This window comes from Rana temporaria, chromosome 8, assembly GCF_905171775.1.
Source record: "Rana temporaria chromosome 8, aRanTem1.1, whole genome shotgun sequence".
NCBI lineage: Eukaryota > Metazoa > Chordata > Amphibia > Anura > Ranidae > Rana > Rana temporaria.
The window spans coordinates 49,260,264-49,280,627 of record NC_053496.1 but is presented as its reverse complement, the minus strand read 5'-3'; the positions used below and the strand labels follow the sequence as shown (position 1 = coordinate 49,280,627).

General features: G+C 43.4%; 1 protein-coding gene across 1 annotated transcript in view; it reads right to left on the bottom strand.

Annotated features, from left to right (window-relative positions):
• Window positions 1-20,364, bottom strand: part of LOC120946914 (ovostatin homolog) — a 137,191-nt gene that overhangs the window by 3,039 nt on the left and 113,788 nt on the right. Inside the window, exons 28-35 of the mRNA XM_040361738.1 lie at window positions 15,521-15,683; window positions 13,077-13,336; window positions 12,746-12,961; window positions 10,349-10,473; window positions 7,786-7,876; window positions 5,908-5,979; window positions 1,786-1,891; window positions 78-137 (exon numbers count right to left, since the gene is read on the bottom strand). Of these exons, the coding sequence (XP_040217672.1) occupies window positions 88-137; window positions 1,786-1,891; window positions 5,908-5,979; window positions 7,786-7,876; window positions 10,349-10,473; window positions 12,746-12,961; window positions 13,077-13,336; window positions 15,521-15,683 (1,083 nt within the window). The 3' untranslated portion in view covers window positions 78-87. The remainder of the gene's footprint in view (window positions 1-77; window positions 138-1,785; window positions 1,892-5,907; window positions 5,980-7,785; window positions 7,877-10,348; window positions 10,474-12,745; window positions 12,962-13,076; window positions 13,337-15,520; window positions 15,684-20,364) is intronic.

Sequence of the window (20,364 nt, the reverse complement as noted above, 5' to 3'; positions counted from 1 at the left end):
ATCGAGTCCCCCTTGCTCTCAAAATGGTGTCCCAGTTTTTCTTAAGAATGTAATTTCTTGGTTAAAGCATTACTTACCATTTTGTTTTTACTGATTTTTTACACAGGGGTGCTCATATTCAGCATAGCCATTGTCACCTGAGGAAGACAATGAACATTAAGATGGAATGAGAAGACAATGCAGAATAAGACTGTTAATTAACCATGCATGAAGGTCCTCAAATCTTCATGGGAGGTGGACATTCAGCTGGAATCGGGTCCATATATTATAATTTTCAACCTTCTGCATTACCATAGTTAAGCTTGCCATACATCATCGTTCAATTTTCTAATTGTTAATGGGGTCAGATTGCTCCTTTGCTGATCACTACAGTCAAAAAAACATCAGAGTGTACACTTGACACATTATTGGGACCAGTGGCATTTTTATAGCGATCAGTGCTATAAAAATGGATTACTGTAAAAATGGCAGTGACAGGGAAGGGGTTAACACTAGGGGTGATCAAGGGGTTAATTATGTTCTCTATAGTGTACTCTAACTGAAGGGGGGGTGGGACTGACTAGGGGAAATGACAGATCGCTGTTCATACATTGTATGAACAGACGATCAGTCATTTATCCCCCTGAAAGAACCGGGAGCTTTGTGTTTACACACACAGCTCCCAGTTCTCGCTTTGTAACGAGCGATCGTGGGTGCCCGGCGGTGATCGCACCCGCCGGGTACTCGCATCGGCATATGGTTCCAGCATGTCTAGTAAGGCCATTTGCGATCTCCTTACCTTTCGGTTTTAGGGGTTGTCAAGCCCCAGGTACCATGCTTCATGTTTGGTTGGAAATCCCTAGAATAAAAAGTTTTCATAATATGGAAGTATCTGTTCCAGAGTTACTCCATATAGCTCTGCTCAATGAAAAGGTTGCTGACCGTTCTCGTTCTACACAAAGATTGATCCACTTTGTTTTTAGCTGCCAAACTAGCCATAGTTCAATCCTGGAAGTGGCCTTCAGTGCATAGTGCTATGCTCAGGCGCAAAGTTTCCTAGATTATGCTCAACGAGCACCTGGTAAGTAAGCTTAATGCCTCTGCCCCCTTCGTTTTGGAAGATCTGGGAGGCATGGGCTAATTACATGAATATACTGTAGATCTGAAGGGGTTTTCTTTTCCTAGGTACTTTTCTTAGGACCTCCTGGTTCGAATAGATACTTTGGGCGTTACCTCTTTTTCCATCCTTTTATTTTTTATATATTTGGCCCAGTCTTCCGATTGGGTCCCTTCTCTCAATTTTCTTTTCCTTTTTATACTTTTGGGTTTTATGCTCTCATGGTTGGAGCTAGCCCCCACTTTATACTTTGTTTGCATAAGCCCCCCCCCCCCCCCCTGTGGGATCCTCTTCCTCTTTTTTTGTTTCTTTTGCGTGCTCGGTTATCTAGCATATTATTGGTGTTTATTTACTCTTGGAATGTCTATGTGCTTAGTGTTCACCCCCATCATATCCAAGCTTAAGCAGATATTGTACATTTGCAGTATCTTGGTTGGGGCTCCGGTCTGTGTGACCTCTTGTACAATGAAACTTTTATGCTTTTACTTTCATTAACAGATTGAAAGAAAAATTCTTTAGCAGGTACTGCTGCAAACACATAAATTTAAGCACCGTGTTTAGCTATGTGCCTGGAGTTTCACTTGTACCTTCTTTACCACAAAAACTGGAAGGTTTTTAGGTCATACTGCAGCATTAGTTTGAGCTGAAACCAGATCTCTGGTCTCCTTTCTAGGTCTGACGGAGATTACCTGGTTCATAGAAGCCATACACCATGGCGGAGCTCTTTTTCACATTCAGCATCCTGTTACCCATTAAAACTCTAAATGTGAAGGTGATGGGCTCATTCTTCTTGACCTGAAAGATGAAAAAAAAAATGGATGGTCAATGGTTACAAAATACAGTGTGAACCACAGGGACAGAGCAGTCTCTGGTTTATGGCTATTGCCATTTCGTTAGCTCTCATCAGTACAAGTTTCATAAATTGTAGCTTATTTTAGCTTCCAGCAGCGCTAATCTTTTATTGCTCCCCAGTTTTACAACTAGGTTAACAAGTTCCCAAAAAGTGGTTTAAAGGTTTGTTGCTGCATGGAGATAGAATATTTGTGCAACTGCCATTGTGACTTAATATTCCAAGGTACAACATTCCCATGTGGCTGCAGTTTGTCTAGATCAGGGGTCTTCAAGCTTTAAAAAAAAAAAAAAGGTCAGTTTACTTTTTTTTATGCTTTCTGGGTCCGCACTGTGGCCATTGTGAATAGAAAATGCTTTTGGGTCAATGAGAGCCCCTCCATTGGCATCTGCAGGAAGGAATTGTGCCTCCCCCATTGGCGTCCGCAGGTTTGAATTGTGGGCCCCCCATTGGCATCCATGAGAGGAATTATGCCCTCTCATTGGTGCCTGTGGGAGAAATAGCCCCAGTTGTTGGTATCATGAGATGGAATAGTCCCCCCATCATTGGTGTTAGTGGAAGAAGTTGTGCCCACTGTTGGTGTTAGTCTGAGTAATAGTGCCCTGTTTTTGGGGTGAGCAGTAATACCCAAGGGCTGGATCTGGCCCCCGGGCCAGTTTGGACACCACGGATCTAGATCCCTGGTGCCCAACTTGTGGGCCAAGTACCCATGTGTCCTTTTGGCAACTACAGGAGTTAGACAAAAAAAAAATAAAAAAATACGAGGTTGAGTTACTAAAACTGGTGCGTGTAAAATCTGGTACAGCTCTGAATAGAAAAAAAACACAGCTTCCCGTTTTTGTCAAAGCTTAGTCAAGCTGATGTTAGGAGTGGATTGGCTACCATGTACAGCTGCACCAGATCTTGCACTCTCCAGTTAGTAAATCAGACCTGGTCAACTGGCCGAAAGACAAAAAAAATTGCAGGATTGTGACCCAAAAAGAAGAAGATAACTGCTGCAAAAGTGATTGCAGAGCTCAATCTGGCGTCATAATGCTACATAAAGCTGTCAGACATTACAGGTGCTGCCACTTGATGCCCACCATTTTAACAATTTGGGTCCTGGGCTCTGTTTAAATTGGCACTGGGTAAATGACACCAGCCCTCTCCCTGGCACTATGCTGGAACCACCACCTGTGAGTAACAGTCGGGGTCCAGCACTAAGCCTAGGAGCTGAAACCATGAGCTGCTTGACCTCTGTATCTACAGATCCCTTCTTATGAGCATGCTGTAGAAGCTAATGTAAAAAACATTTCTCCATTTTATATTGAGTATAGTGACATGGCACATCCTTTCAGCATAGACGTGCCGGTAGAAATGGTGCAGTGCTATCCAGTCTCTCCATACAGCAGTAGATTACGGTGATAGTAGTCCATCGCTAGCTCAACTGCATAGGTGGTCTGAATTTGGTCTTCACCTGGTAAAACTCCCCTCAATCAAGGTAAAAAATAAAGTGAAAAGTTACTGTAATCCATGGTCAAAATCACTTTTCAGAAGCCCTTAAAACAGGTGGAGAGAAGGCAACATGTTGCCTCCTCCCCAGCTGTTTTAACCCCATAAATTCTGCACCACCATACTGTGGCACTATTTGCCTCAATGGGTTGCATTTGGCAGCAGTACTGCCCATCAAACACAATGGGGAGGATTGTTACTGTAGCCGCAAAGCCAAGTGTCATGGCTGTGCCATGTGTATAACGAGGGGGTCCAAATAGAAACAAACAGCAACCAGTTTTATTTTTTTGCCTTCCTCTGGGTATAGGATTGTGTATAGTGCCTTAAAGTATTCATATCCCCTGAAATTTCCACATTTGGTCATGTTAAATCACATTTATATCAGGTTTCATGTGATAGACCAGGGGTGCCCAACCAGTGGCCCGCGTAGCCCTCTGATGTGGCCCACGACCTCCTGCTCTGGGGTGGAATAGAATACTGTTATTAAAAGTCAGTTTATTACTAAAATCAGTGTATATATGGGCATATCTTTTCCACAGTGGTCACCGGGCTGCTTTCAAACTGATCCGCGGTTGCAGAGCAGTTTACCTGCGGGTTACCTGCACTGAGCCATAGACTTCTGTTATTTACTGCAAGTTTGTTGAGCTTTCTGAAAGTGCACCAAACCCGCAGAATATAATAGAAGTCTTTTGCAAAGTGCAGGAAAGTCAAAAAGGTACACTGCATTGTGAGTAAACCACAGCGCATCAGTGTGAAAGCAGCCTTGGGCCCCTTTCACACGGTCAGTCCGACAAATTAGACCTTACATTCACCTCTAAGTAGTGGCAGACATAAACCGACTTGCATCCTACCTCCAATATGATCCGCTAAAAAGTATAGTGGGCCGTGTCAGTGTCCGCTCTGCATATGCAGAGCAGACACGGACATGCCAGCCACCTTCTCCTCTCATTGTGGCCCACGACTGGTTACCAAGACGCTTAAGTGGCCCTCGCTCTTCAAAAAGGTTGGGCACCCCTGTGATAGACCAACACAAAGTGGTACATAATTGTAAAGTGGAAGGAAAATGATAAATGTTTTTCAATTTTTTTACACAAATAAAGATCTGAAAAGTGTGGCGTGCATTTGTATTCAGCCCTCCTGAGTCGATACTTTTTAGAACCCCCTTTTGCTGCAATTACAGCTGCAAGTCTTTTTGGGGATGTCTCTACCAGCTTTGCACATCTAGAGAGTGACATTTAAGCCCATTCTTCCTTAGAAAATAGCTCAAGCTCTGTCAGATTGGATGGACAGCAATTTTCAAGTCTTGCCACAGAATCTCAAATGGATTTAGGTCTGAACTTTGACTGGGCCATTTTAACACATGAATATGCTTCCATCTAAACCATTTGCCTGCATGTTTTTTGTAGTTGTCCTGCTGGAAGGTGAACCTTTACCCAATCTCAAGTCTTTTGCAGACTTTCCTTCTAAGATGACTCCAGCCATCAACTCTGACCAGCTTCCCCTTCCCTACTGAAGAAAAGCATCTCCACAACCTAATGCTGCCACCACCATGTTTCACGGTGGGGGTGGTGTGTTCGGGTGATGTGTAGTGTTAGTTTTCCGCCACACAAATTTTTGCTTTTAGGCCAAAATTGAAATTTTTGGCCTAAAAGCAAAACTATGTGTGGCGGAAACTTCTTCCACAAGTTTGCTGTGTCCCCCACGTGGCTTCTCACAAAATGCAAATGCGACTTATGGCTTTCTTCCTGCCACTCTTCCATAAAGGCCAGATTTGTGGAGTGCACAGCTAAGTTGTCCTGTGGACAGATTCTCCCACCCGAGCTGTGGATCTCTCCAGCTCTTCCAGAGTTACTATGGGATTCTTGGCTGCTTCTTTGATTAATGTTCGTCTTGACTGGCCTGTCAGTTTAGGTGGACGGCCATGTCTTGGTAGGTTTGCAATTGTGCCATACTCTTTCCATTTTCGGATGATGGATTGAACCGTGTTCCATGAGATGTTCAAAGCTTGGGATATTATTTTATAACCTAGCTTTGCTTTAAATTTCTCCAAAACTTTATCCCTGATCTGGCTTGTTCCTTGGCCTTCATGATGTGGTTTGTTCACCAATGTTCTCCAATAGTTGTATTTATACTGAGATTAAATTACACACAGGTGGACCTTATTTACTTATTAGGTGACTTCTGAAGGCAATTGGTTCCACTAGATTTTAGTTTGGGTATCAGAGTAAACGGGGGGCAAATACAAATGCACACCACACTTTTCACATTTGTAAAAAAAATTGAACACCATTTATCAATTTCCTTCCACTTCACAATTATGTGCCACTTTGTGTTGGTCTATATCACATGAAATCCCCCAAAAATACATTTGGGTTTTTGGTTGTAACATGACAAAATGTGGAAAATGTCAATGGGTATGAATACTTCAATGCACTGTATATAGAAATATAAAGTTTGACTGATTACTCACAGACTGCAGATAGATTTCAAGTTCTCCCCTTCCATTGTCTTTAGATTTGGCAATTGTTTTTGCATTTTCCAGCTAGGGAAAAAAAAAAAAAAAAAAAAAAAAAAAAAAGAAGGTTAATGTGCCACAGTGATAACATTTACAAAAAGCTTCTGCCCAAAGTTCAGTTTCAACCTCTAGGCACCAATGCGCATCCTCTCGGTGGGTGGGCATTGGCACTGAGTTGCCGCATTTTTGCGTAGCAGATTGCAAACAGCTGTGCCAAGACCATGTGCCCTGTGTGCTCCCAGCACAGTTACCAGCAGCTAATGGAAAGCTCCCGATCGCTACTTGCAATCGGGAACTTTCCGATCATGTGACTGCTGTGACAGTCAAACACGGCAGTCACATGACCAGGAACCACCCTGCCTCCATCTAAATCCCCTTAAAGTGTTGGGAGGCACCAGTGCCAACCTATGTGCTCCAGCGCCCCCAGCCTCCCCAAATACTTACCCGAGCGCCCTCTCGATCCAGCGATGTGCATTAGAGGCTTGGATCTCCTGGGTCTCTCCCTCATTGGCGGAGATAGCCAGGGGAGCCATTGGCTCCCGCTGCTGTAAATCACAGCCAGTGAGGAAACGATGAGGGGGCAGGGGTCGACCCACAGCTGTGTGTGAATGGACACGCAGAGCAGCAGCTTGGGAGCCTCCCTAGCATGCGGCTTGCTCTGGGGGCACTCGGCAAGAGGGAGGCTCCCACTAATGTCAATCACAGCCAGTGAGCCAATGAGGAGCAGGGGGCGGGGCAGAATGATCACCGTACGTGATGGAAATGCAATGTGCGTACTTGTGGGAAAGTTGCAGCACGGACCCTTTTATTTGGATAGGGATTGGAAGTGCAGGTTTGTGGGGGCCCCAGCCCATTACTTTGCCCAATGGCCCATGAAGCTATAAAGATTGCCCTGAGGGCATATGGCTTGGTATAGTTTACAGGCCTGCCAAACTGTATACTCAGAACGGAACCTCATTCTTGATTTGTTTTTTGCTCAGGGTTCGCACTAAAAATTTAAACCAGGCCCAGAGCGTCCACTATGGAAATTTGGGGCAACGCCACAAAACCTTTTCTGTGCTGGGTCCCTCCTAACATCGATACTCGACTCATCGTGGATAAGGGTAGGGTATATATTTTTAGCTTTTTGTATGGGTCCCCCCCATTAAGGTTAATGCTCAACCCCCAATGTGTCAAACTTGTGCAAGAAGGCCTCAGCCTTGCACTAAGCCACAAGTCATACCCGCCGACATGTTTTTCCCCACCCATTGGGACCTCTATTACCAAGCCCCAGTTGAATGGGGAAAATAGAAGGTATGGCTTGTGGAGTGGTGCAAGGCTGAGGCCATCTTGCACTCATTTAACTCCATAGACTGGATTGGGTTGAGTGGCCATTTTTTTTTTTTTAGGTATGCTACACACTACTGGATGGAGATATTCAGCCAGCACCCATTTCCTGAGTACCAGCAGGACTATATACATTCCTTTTTTGGCTTTGAGTGGCACTACAAGCATTAGCGGGTCCCCCATTTCCATCTAACGGAAAAAAATAATAATGACCTTCCTTTAAGTCTAAGGCCCCAATAGAGAAAAAGAAATCCTGACTGCTTTATTTACAAACTGAACAGCGACTAAAGTGTCATTTATCAAAAATTTAGGGTAAATGTTATGACATTTCTCCCTTGGCAGCTATGTAATAAAATCATATTCCAAAATTTGCATATTTACATTTTAGGACACTACCACAAGGTGAGGTGGTTTTTGGTTAAAGATACGTAACTGTCCAGCTGTCACCAGGAAGAAAAGTGTAGCTTCCGTCCACCATCTTTGCACAACGGTAAAAAAAACACTTACCTCTCTCAAAGACCAAAAATCGGAGTTGAATCCAGACAGCATTCTTATTTTAATAATTGTAATGTCGGAGGCCTGCAAAGATCCTTGATATCTACAAAAAAAAAAAATGCCCCACAACTAGTTAAAGATGTACATTAGGGGCACGTTAAGACTATTGCATTCGTTCCTGCAACATGTGTCAATACACGCCCTCAAGTGCAGTGCTTTGCTGTGTGCCATTTGTTTTAAATAGTCAGTCCAATGCATTATACAGTAGGCAATGCACCTATGCTTCAGCTCACAAATGGCCAAAAAATGTGTTGTATAACTTTTAATACTGTAATTGTATAAAATACATCAGAAAAACAGGGGCCATCTATGGTTTGCAGTGGGCTTTACAAACTGAATGCATTTCCCCCCGCAAAGCCTTTAGCTTGCATGTGATAAATATGTCCTAGTAATTACATGATTGGAACAAAGTCATGCACACAGGGTGTGCATGGGCACACCCTTATTACCTTGTGCAGTACCAATTCCCCCTGCTTCCCCTCTCCCCCTGAATTGCTGCCAGCTTCCCTCAGGAGTGGTGAAGGGGCTGGTAAATATTTCATTAGCCAGCCTTCTTTTTCTGAATGAACACAATGAGTGATCTGTACCGATCGCTCCCATCTTCATGCTTAACTGAAGCATAGTAAACTAGGTTTACTTCAGACTGCAGAGAAGGCAACTGGGGAATCTGCCAGTTTTTTTCAGTCTCAAAAGTGAGACATCAGGGATTTGTTCAGACGCCTGATAGTTCAGCAAAGCCCCATAACAGGGCTCCTAGAAAGATTTTAAAAAATATATATATATTTTTACAAACACTGACACCATCCACTGCCCTACTGACCGTCCACTGCTCTGCCGATATATACGCATGTGGGTTTAGTATTAGGGTGTGCACCCCAGAGCACAAAGGCTGCACAGAATGATTAGGAATCTGATTGCAAATGGGTATCAGACGGTCAATGAAGGCCATGCAAAATCCCACCTGCCAGCTGTCAAGTGAAGGATGTTGATATCCTCAGTATGTGGCATTGTGCCGAGGTGCATCAAGCTGGTGTGACATGGCTTTTTGATCAGCATGTTCGTACCAACATGTGATTTGATCCTCCTAGCTTTAATGTCCTGTCTTGTCACTGTGTACATTTACAACCAGATAGAAACTGTCCCACTGATCACTCAGACCACCTATCCCAATGTCAACATCTACGTTTTTGGATCATATTCATTATCCTGACAAAAATTCCTGAGATTCATAGAGACAGAGGCAGACAGATTTTTGCAAAAGTGTCTCATGCATTTTAAAAGTGGTGCAGTATGTGCCAAATTCATGAACCGGTCTACAACCTGTATTTAAGTTTGGTGCATGCTACGCCATTTTCTCTTTTAAGGCTCGAGACATTTTTGCAAAAAAATTGTTGCGCCAGTTTCTCGCTATACTTAGAGTTGGTCTTAATTAGCTCCACTTTCGTAAGAATGTTAATCATTTGTATTTTTAATGTGGCGCATTCATTGCATCATAAAAAAAAAGTGGCACATTTTACAACTACCTTGAAATTTGGTGCACAATTTACTGTCAGAACCAAAAAGGTGCTTAATGAATTTGGCTCAAAATATTAAGAGGGATGAACGCCAGAAAAGTGGCGTAGTGGATTTATTGAATTCCCCCCAAAATCTCTTGAAGGGTACATAAAACCAAAACTTTTTGTTTTAGCCTTGGTAGTTTTGAGTAGGGAATGGTTAACCACCATGGGACCCACCTGTTCAGTGCAGAGCAAGAGGATCCCAGCAAATACTAGATTTGCCAGGCATGCAAGTATTTTTTTTTTTTTTTTTTTTTAACATAACCAAGTCTAAAAATGTAGGCAGGTATTAAGACTTGGGGAAGGCGAGGATGGGGTTTAGTGAAGTTCCTCTAAGTCTGATTTGGGTGTTACCCGGCTTGGCTTTAGGGGCCCATCTATACTAGAGGTGGGTACTTGGGCTTTCCTACTGTCTCATAACTTTTCTCCAGGTGATTATATTCAGTGCGGGTAACAGAAAGCACCTCCTTCACTCCAGCATGCAGTTGAACGTTCTCTATACATATTCAGTGGAACATCGGATTGCGAGTAATGCAATTAACAAGCGTTTCACAATACAAGCTTGTTTTTATTCTTGTTTGAGAGTTGTCTCGCAATACAAGCAGGATTCAAGCCTCTGGGGTGTGGAGTACTGCATTTGGCCAAAGGTCCGGGTGCGCCGGAGACACTCAGTCCCCGAGCGTCTCCGCACCTCTTGAGAAATATGGTACTGCTTAGACCAGCAGTTGAACAAATTATCCAAGTTTCCATTGATTCCTATGGGGAAACTCGCCTTGATATACAAGTGGTTTCGATTACAAGCATTCTTCTGCAACAGATCATGCTCGTAAACCAAGGTACTACTGTACATCCATCTTGATGTATACTCTAAAGGAGCGGCTTTACAACCCCTAGCTGAGATCCTGAACCATCTTTCTTTACTACTGTAGTTTACCCTGAAAGGAAGAGTGATTACATACCCAAGAGTGACCGTCATGTTGAAGACCTTTGTCACTCCATTCACGCATTTATCCGAGGTGGCGGACAGGGCTAGAGAGAACGCGGTATTTCCTTCCGGTATCGGAACATTGTATTTCACTGTGGTCTGTAAAAAAAAAAAAAAAAATCATGACTGAAAAGATGTTAATAGTTCAGTCTGCATATGTTAAACAAGACGTGCCCAAAGCAACCAAATCGCTAGTAGGAATCCCATAACTATGGACTGATTTGTGGGAAGCACATGTAGCAATACCACCCGGAGGAGCTGCTGGTTTAGATTGGGTTTTGCATGTTACTGTATTTTTAAGTTCGTTGTCCAGGGAAGAAAGTTTGTAGAAATTGCAATGTCCACACAAGACTTAAAACCTTCAACTGTTAGGTTTTATTTTTTTTTTGCTGCATAAAACTTGTAAAGTAGAGTATAGAGAGGAGGGGAAGGTTCAAGTACGCAGTACAGAATGCACAAAAAGTGTGCAAAAGTTCCAGTATTCACCACTCACTCCTGAGTGGGTATTGCTCACCCGGATAGACCCCTCTCACATGACCTAGCAGCCGGAATGATGCACGGACAATATGAGAACAGTCTGCCACAGACCGTCTGAGAACGAAAGATGTATAGTCCGGTAACCCTCTGCCACAGGATTTTAATCCCCAAACTTCCTGCATTACAGTAAAAGAGCCTTTAAGCCAATCCGGCAGACTAAGACAAATTGAGTAGTGGATCACTTTTATAACAAAGTCACCAGACCTATCCAGAAACATCAGCTTGCCTTGCTTGGTCTCCTCTAAGCAGCTTCCCCCACTTGGATGACAGCTTTTAGAATCATAGGCCCCAGCCAGCATAACTGGGCCTATTTGATAGAGATGCAGCCTCGGACCAACATGGTCCCAGGGCAGGAATCTCACACTCATCCCACTGGGAAACGGTCCTAAAAAACACGTCGGTGCGCAGGCGCCGTATAGAGCCGCACAGACGTTCGGCTTCTTTCGGCAACTGGTGACGCGCTGTATGCGACCGTCGGAAGGCTGTCAAATATATTCCCGAAGATCATACCCGGAAGCCACGGAGAACATCGATCTCTAAAACGGGTAAGTACTGAATTTATTTTAAAATAAACACCCGATTCTGCTTCGCATAATTAGCCTAAATCTAATGTTAAAAAAAAAATTCTGGGTGAACTCCCGCTTTAAGATGCACTCTTGTCTTTTCTTTGTTATCTGTATGTAGGAGTTCTGGTACCGAACAGAGTATGTCGAGTTATAGCATACATGTTCTCATTGAAAAATGTATGTACACTTCTGGAATGTTGAATTAATGCCTCCTTTTGCGTGATCCAGTCTCAAATTGGTGACTACTGGCATTAAGATATGCATCTTTTCTGTTTGATGCCATCTGTATTAAAATAACCTTTCAATAAAGATCAAGATTTAAAAAAATAATTACTAATGAATGACTAATAAGAAAAAACAAATATACATACTGTAAACGACTGGCTAACTAAAGCAAACAGTTAATTTTGAATGGGTAATGTGAATTTTACTCTTTACCCTCTACTTTTCATTAAAACAATCCTTTTGCTTTCCAATCTATTATATTCAACCTTATTCAGACAGAATTTCCCTTGACCAGTTCATAATTTTATACGTCAGTGAGACATACCGTTAAAAAAACTTAAGACAAAAGTTGCATTTATTATTTGCATAGATGCCGTTCAAGTAATGGTTTACATTACTATATAAAAATTGATTTGAGTACACCAATTTTTTTGTTTTAGTAATAAAAGAACATTTCATGGGGTATGAATACTTTTTCTAAGCACTGTAGGCACCAATTAGCAGTCCAATTGGTTTTATATGATCATTTATATTTTTGTGCTTACCATGAAACAAGTTTACGAAAAAAAAAAAAGGGGGAACGAACGAGCACACCCCCACTTCTCACCAGCTCCTTTGGAGTCTGCCAAAGAAAAAAATTGCTGACAGAAGATGCACGTGAGGTCCATCATAAATGTCCCCCCCCGCGTGCCAGTGTGTAATGTGATTATAGCCGCTCATATGTAGTTCAGACCACATATACAATCCGCTTTGTGTGTTATGGCATTGCGACTCCCGTGGGAGTGACATCACCTGAGCCCGGCTATTCAAGCACTCGAAGATACCACAACTAGTATGACTAAACCTGCAGGGCTTAATTTTTTTAATTTAGCAACAATATTTTACTAGCGCTTTAATAAGACCATTGCACCCACAAACCTTACACAACCTTCATTTTTACTTCTTTTATTGCATTTTGATTAAATGTTTCAGTAAAATGTTCGTAGTTTTTGGTCATCTGAAACCCTAGTAAAGTAATGGAACACGTATCTTTGTAGTATTACCTGGGACAGAAACCACCCGTTCCCTTCAACTTCTAAGCTGTACTCGCCATGGGCTTCTGGCAAATCCTGTCTCTGTACCACCAGCCGGTTTTCAGGACTCAAGTTAAGGTTACCAATATCTCTATTGCCACCTTTGACCTTTATGGTGTGCTGTGAATTTGGAGTGTAGAGGAGCTTTGCAAAGCTGCTGAGAGCCTTGAGGGCAACAGCTGTGTCCTAAGGGATATAGAAGAGTTTTTATCCAAGATATGGAAACAAAATCACAATCAGAATTATAATGCAGTGTTAAACCAAACACGGATTTTCAGACTTCCACAACTTCTATAATTACCTGTGTAGATGAGAAAGCTCCACGAGGATTCAGCTGGCGAACTAGCCACATGGCCATCTGTGCCATTGTTGACATGTCTTTTTGAGCAGACAATGCACCTGTGTCGCTTAAATTTATGCCCTTCAATTGTCTGATCCTTTCGGTCATGCTTAGTAACATGTAAGATGTGAGCTGTACCTCAGCTGGGGCATATATAGGGAAGAAAAATGGAACTGGCCGCAACAAAGGCATGTCTTCTCTTTCCCAGTGTATTGTGCCATCTGTAAAGAAAGATTCAGTGTAAATGTGAAGACAATTTCGATGTATAGCAGCAGTACAGTGTAGCAACAGGATTTATACTGCAGCACACTGCTAGTTAGGCTGCTAGGCACATTTCGTTTTGGCTCCACTGTAGTTAGTGAAGTGGTTGTCGAACTGTTGGGTCTGATCAAGACTTCTGAGCTGAGAGCGTTTCCTCCTGCCTCTGCAAGAAGCTGCCACTGGATAGGGAGGGAAGCAAATGATCGTTCCCTGGCCAATACCTGGAAGGGAGCATCCAGGAGGCGGCTGGGTAGGTGATAAATGTGCAGGAAGCCTGAGCATATTCTTTCCACTTCAGGGAGTGTTCCAGTCTCCTGGAGGGCAGTTTTCCCTAGAATATTTCCAGAGACAAGATTGCTGCTTGGGCCTAAAAAAATAAATTGCCAAAGTAGTACCCTTGCTGAAGGGCACTGTCAGAGTCCTGGACTGAAAAAAGCTTCAGAGGATTTTCCCGAAGGATGCTGGGTGGCAAATAGCAATGTGTGTACCGAGTAGAGACTTCTCTGGGACTGATAGCTGGGCAAGTGCTAGAGGGGAACCAGTTGGCAGAGGTTGCTTTATGGGCTGCTGTTGCAGTCATCCTAGCCATATTCTGCCACTCCCAGCTGTTCTTGGGAAGATTAGAGGAACGTTTATCTTTCTACTGTGATCACGGTTTGTTTTGAAGCATCATATGGCCCTAAGCTTCACTCCTGTTAAGTTGTTCAGCAATAAACCCTATAAAAGACCAGTCGTCTCCAAAACAGGCAAGTATAACATGCATGTCAAAAAAAAAAAGCATACCTTTACAATCATTTTAAATTTGTTTCTACGCAACTAGCTTAATTGTATAAATGTATTAAATCTCAACCTTTCACCATGTAGCATTAACTACATGGCATGGTCCAGGCGACCAAAAAAAAAAAACAACTTGTATGAAAAAAAAGGGAAGGGAAAAAGCCTTCCAAGAAGGTCACGCTTACTGAACACTGCGGTTACTTTCATAAAAGGTTATAGAAAAAAACAAACACACACCGCAATATCAAAATGGCAACAACAATCTGAGTATATACCTTCCAAAGTAAATTTAAAAAGACAATGTTGTCATTAAAAGAGGGATCGAAGCAGCTCATACATGGTTAAGTGGATGTATGTGCAACTGCAATCCCCCATTTAAATGACAATGTTATCTTTTTAAATTGCTTTGGAAGGTATACTCAGATTGTTATTGTTGCCATTTTGATATTATGGTGTGTCTTTCTATAATAAAATTTAAAGTAACCGCAGTGTCCAGTAAGCATGACCTTGGACGACTCATTTTCCTTTCCCTTTTTCCATAAGTCAGGGTGTGTGCAAGAAGAGGGGAGACTACATAGAATCAGTGAGTGTCCGGATAACCAAAAGTCTTGGATAGCATGCAGGCTAGACTTGGCCCGAGACACCTACAAAAATCTTTATGTAGGTGAAAAACATGAGCAGGAAGCCCTCATTCTCTGGTGTTTAGAGTACAGAGCTGCAAGCTCACTGTGTGAAGCTAACCCATGAGACATGCATACAGTTTTTTGGGTTCAGATTCTGCCGATTCGATTCTAGGGTGTTGCAAGGCCATTTGTTTTATGGTTGGGTATGCAGTATACACATGTTGCTGATGCTGAACAGCAGATGGAGCTGCCCTTTGCATGAGGCACACCATTGTGTGATATCTAGTGTGCATATTCCAATGACTTGAGATGTTGAGGTTGCCATTTCTATTGGCCAAGTAGTCAAAAAAAAAAAAAAAAAAATCCTCCAGGACAGTTCACAGCTTCTCACACCTTGTCATACAATAGCTGCCCATCAGCCTCACAAATGGGCAGAATTGGATAACAAGGAGTCAAACCCCCATAGACTTCAACTGGTTTCAGTGCAACATTCACAAACATTACATGCTGGGCAAGATTTGCTAAAGTTTTTGCAAAAACAAATTGGCTTTGTGGTTTTTGAAGTATCAAGCGTTTTAAAAAGCTTTTAAATGGTGTGCAAAAAGTAGAGGCCAACTTTTTTAAAATTTCAACGTAGGCAAAATCATGTAACCATGTCACTTGTTAAATCCCTCTGCCCATCCCTAGCCAATAGATGCTGGGAAAAAGTTGATATTTTTGTTCTTAACCATTTTAAAACAGTACCTTTAACTATGGCTTTCTTCATGAGTTTGGCCATCAGAGGATCGCTATATTCTGAAAGTCCAGCCATTGTGAAGGCGTTCAGCATAAGGACTTCGTTACCAATTGTTTGCTCAGTGGTTGATGCATTCTTTAGACAAGTCATAGCCCCTTCCTGCAGAGTTTTCTGGAACACATTGGAAGACCATTATGTACACAAGGCCAGCAGTTGTTAAAGTTCAATGCAGAAGACAAACGTGACTGGTTGATCTAGACGAAAGTGTAAAACTGGCTTGGCATAGAGTACATTGAGTTTAAGGTTGGGTTAACACTATTGCGAATTGGATGCGGTTTTCCCCACATCCAGGTCACATGTAAGGTGATTGTGACCGGCTCTCTATGGAGCTGGTTCACACATCTCTGGAGTGGCTCCAGTGCGAATTGCACAGGAGTCCCTGCAAGTCTTCCGGTCTGTTTCAGGTCTGAATTCAGGCCAAACATTCAGACCTGAAATGGTGAATGGAGATGCACTGGACCCCTGCTGTGTGCACCACTCCATGCTTAAGTGTGAAACCAGCCTAAAACTTCTGTCAGGTTCTTTGACATTTGTCAGTGGAGGGGCAGAAGGAAAAAAACTGACAAAGTGAGGTGATCAAACGGCTGCTTCTCCTTTCACTGTTCACAGGCTGGTTTGTGGTGGGGGAAAGATCTACAAGAGTTACCTAAAAAGGCATTATACATGCATGGTTTGTTTTGTTCTGAACTGAAATTCAGACAATTTTTCATTTGGAACAAAAAAAAATAAAAAATTCAGCTGGAACTCGAATTCAAAAATTTGAAACGGAAAAAAAAAAAAAAAAGCGAATAGCATAAAACAGAAATTAATGAAATAGATTTGAATAAAAGATAGAATATAATAAAATAGAAAATAACAGTCTTCTGAAATTCGTATTTCAAATATTTTGTTTTAATACAGCTTACCTGTAAAAAAAAAATCTTGGAAATACATCACAGGACACAGTCTTAATTACTTAATGGGTTATGTAGTCACCACAGGTGATTGGACACTGGCAAACCCAATTAAAATTGGAGTACCTCCCCTATATAACCCCTCACAAATGGAGAGTACCTCAGTTTTGTAGCAAAGCAATAAGTGTTCCACGTTAACTCCGAAGAGGGGTGGGAGCTCTGTGTCCCGTGATGCATTTCCAAGAAAAGGATTTTACAGGCAAGCTGTATTAAAAAAAAAAATCCTATTTTCTTGATCATACATCACGGGACACAGCCTTAATTACTTAATGGGATGTCCCATAGCAATGCTAAAATTTGAGGGGAGGGAGACAGATCAGAATAAGACCGACATCGAGCCAGAGGATCTATACTGCTGCCTGCAGCACACTACGCCAAAGATGGCATCCTCATAACCTCACATCTACCTGGTAGAATTCAGTAAATGTATGGACCGAAGACCAAGTAGCAGCCTTACAAATCTGAGCAATGGAGGCCTGGTGATGCACTGCCCATGAAGCACCAGCTGCTCTAGTTGAGTGCGCTTTTATCTGAAAAGGAGGGATCTTCTTTTCTAAAACATAGGCCTGAATAATGACTTGTTGAATCCATCTTGCAATAGTGGATCTTGACGCTGCCTGGCTCTTCCTTGGGCCTTGTGGCAGAATAAACAGACAATAAGTCTTCCTTATCTGAGCCGTAGCTTGCAGATAAACCTTTACAGCTCCAACATCTAGAGTGTAGACTCTTCCTCCGCAGACTGCGGATTTGGAAAAAAGATGGTAGGACTATATCTTGATTCAGATGAAAACCTGAAACCACCTTAGGCAAGAAAGTTGGGTGAGGACGCAGCACCACCACTTCATAAATTATATACGGTTCTTTACACAAAAGATACCCTCCGATACCCTCCTTGCCAAGAATATGGCTACAAGAAAAAACAGTTTGTGTCAACAGACTTAGAGAAACCGGGTGTAAAGGTTCAAAAGGTAGTTTCTGTAAAACCGATACAGAATTTAAATCCCATGAGCACATGGGAGACTTAAAGGATCACTAAAGGAAAAAATTGTATTTGTTAAAATGCCCTGTGGTATCCTATAAAGTCATAATAATTTAGTGATTTTTTTAAAAAAAAAATAGTGAAAAGCGATTAAATTCCATCGTATCTCTTACCTGCATCTATCTGGTTTCGTTTCTGCTTTTTTCTTCCTGATTCTCGCCGCTCGTTCATGAGAGCGACGTCGCCGTCATGCTGGGAACTAAATTTCCCAGTATCATTTGCGCATCGCGCATGCGCAGTTAAAAACCGGGACGCGCGCTCTGTGCATAGATTTGAATAGCCCGCCCACTATACCGCCCAACGATGGATCACACAGGCTGGCTGAAGGGTGGGCGGGCACAGTGAAAGGGGGCTGGAGGAGGCAGAATGCACCCACCCCCTTGCATTTGGCTGTAATAATGAGAGAGAGAGGAGGTACTGGGGTGTTACAGACACACCCAGTAATTCACACATCCTTGCAGTCTGGACGTACACAGCGTCCAGACGCAGAGATGTAGTGTACAGAGGAGGGAGCGAGCACGTTACTCCCTACAGCAGGAATCCTCGCTCTGTGTGTCTTTTCTCAAACAGACAACCAGGAAGTGGGGAGAAGAGACGAGCCATAGATCAACATCTGAGCAAAAACGAACAATGAGGACATGAAACCAGGACTGCACTGAGGTAAAGGAAGCTATTTAGCTAAAAAAATGTTTTCCTTTAGTGACCCTTTAACTAGCGGATTCAAACGCAGTGCACCCTGAACAAAGGCCCTGACTAGGGAATGAGAGGCAAGCGGTTTTTGAAAAAATACTGTCAATGCTGGGATTTGGTAGGCCCTTGATAGTGCTCAAAGCCAACTTCATATTGAAGCCCAACTGAAGACAGACAAGAATTCCATTAATGGCATACTTCCTAGGATGCCATCTTCTGGGTACACACCAGGAAACATATGCCTTCCAGATTCTGTAATAGATGAGCCTGGAGGCCGTTTCCTAGCATTAACTAGAGTGGATAGGACTGGCCCTGAGAGCCGTTTCCCCAGAATGTGGGTCTCAACAGCCAAATAGTCAAATTTAAACTTTGTATAGCGCCCCCTTGCTTTCAGCATGGGCACTACGCTAAAGTTAATGGGAATGGGAGAGTTACTTTGCTCCCATTCGTGGTTTTTCTAAATTTGGGACTTCTGTCATTCCAGGAATGTCCACTGGGTCAGTCTGTGGTCAAGGGGTGCAATACCACCCCTTGCCGGCAGTTGGCGCCAGAGGGGTTCTGGCAGAGCAAGTTTTCCCTCGCGGGAGAGTATATCTGTGACAGGGGTCATGTGTTGAGAAATCTTCGCGGGGTCCCCGTTCCAGGTGCGGTATCCACCTTCAGGGTACGCGCATCCATGGACCCCGCCAGCACGGCCCACCTGGCCAAAGCTGAAAACTGCATCGAACTTCATCCTGAGGAAAAAAAAGGGACCCCAGTGTTTCGCTGGGTTCCATGACCTGTTGAGAGAATCCCAGTCTGGGATCGGGCGTCCCGACCACTAACAGGTATGCTTGTTGTCATCCGGGGGGCCTATATAGGAAAAGTCAACTGGGAGGATTCGCTCTCTTTATTCACCCAAGTCCTTTATTGAAATTGGCCTGTGGCAGAGGCCCTAGAGCCGGGTCTGTGAGAGAGACCTGTTCCTTCCAGCTAGTTCAGAGTGACACTTCGGCTGCCAGGCCTATTATAGGGGTCTGTCCGGAGGCACTTTACCCACTCCAAGCAGAGTGGCGACGAGTTACAAAATTGGTACTTTACAGAGCAGTATTGACTGCTCCATTTAATATCCAGGCCTGATACCGCAATGTTCTCTTCTCTTCATCAACCTTGACCTTCCCAATTCATGCTGATGTTGGCCGTGTTTGGCCTGGACAATAAAGCATTGAAAACCCTTTTATTGGCTGTCTGGACCTTCGCTCTCTATCGCTGTTCTCACAACTACACCCCTAGACACCGCCAGGGTAACTTAGAAGGCCGATCCCAAAATCAACCAGCGGCTCCTTCGGGGGTGAGCGCTACATTTGTAAGGCAGGATGGAATATTGGACCCTGCGACACTAAAAGTCTGAGCACAGTGGGGGAACCCAGGGTCTTCCTACTGCTATCCTTACGATTTCTGCGTACCAGGGTCTTCTGGGCCAAGCCGGGGCGACCAAAATCACCAGCTTTCCTTCTCTCAACTCTCTGAAGTAATTGTGGGAGATGCAAACTGGAGGGAACGCATAAATCAGGGAATACTGATCCCATGCGATTTTCAAGGCATCTGACCCTTGAGCACAGGGATCTCTTGTTCGACACAAGGCTGTCCAGCTGAACCTAGAAGCCAACAGGTCCACATCTGGGGTACCCCATTTCTAAAATACGATTTGAAACATGTCAGGGTTTAGAGACCATTCTCCTGGACTCAGCTGCTGGCGGTTTAAAAAAAATCTGTTTGACAATTTTCTACCCCTGGAAGGAACACCGCAGATAGGCAAGGAATATGCCTTTCTGCCCAAGCCAGGATGCGATTCACCTCTTTTTGGGCATCCAGACTTCTGGTGCCTCCTTGGTGATCGATATAGGCCATGGCTGTAGCATTGTCGGACTGAATCCGAATGGGCCAACCTTGCAGTCTAAGACCAAACTTTGAGGGCTAGATGAATTGCCTGAATCTCCAGAATGTTGATGGGTAGGAGCTTTTCGGCCCCAGACCACTTCCCCTGGGCAGAAGCTTCTTCTAGAACTGCCCCCCAGCCCAGAAGGCTGGCGTCTGGTCACCACTTTCCAGGTAAACGAAGTGAAGGAGT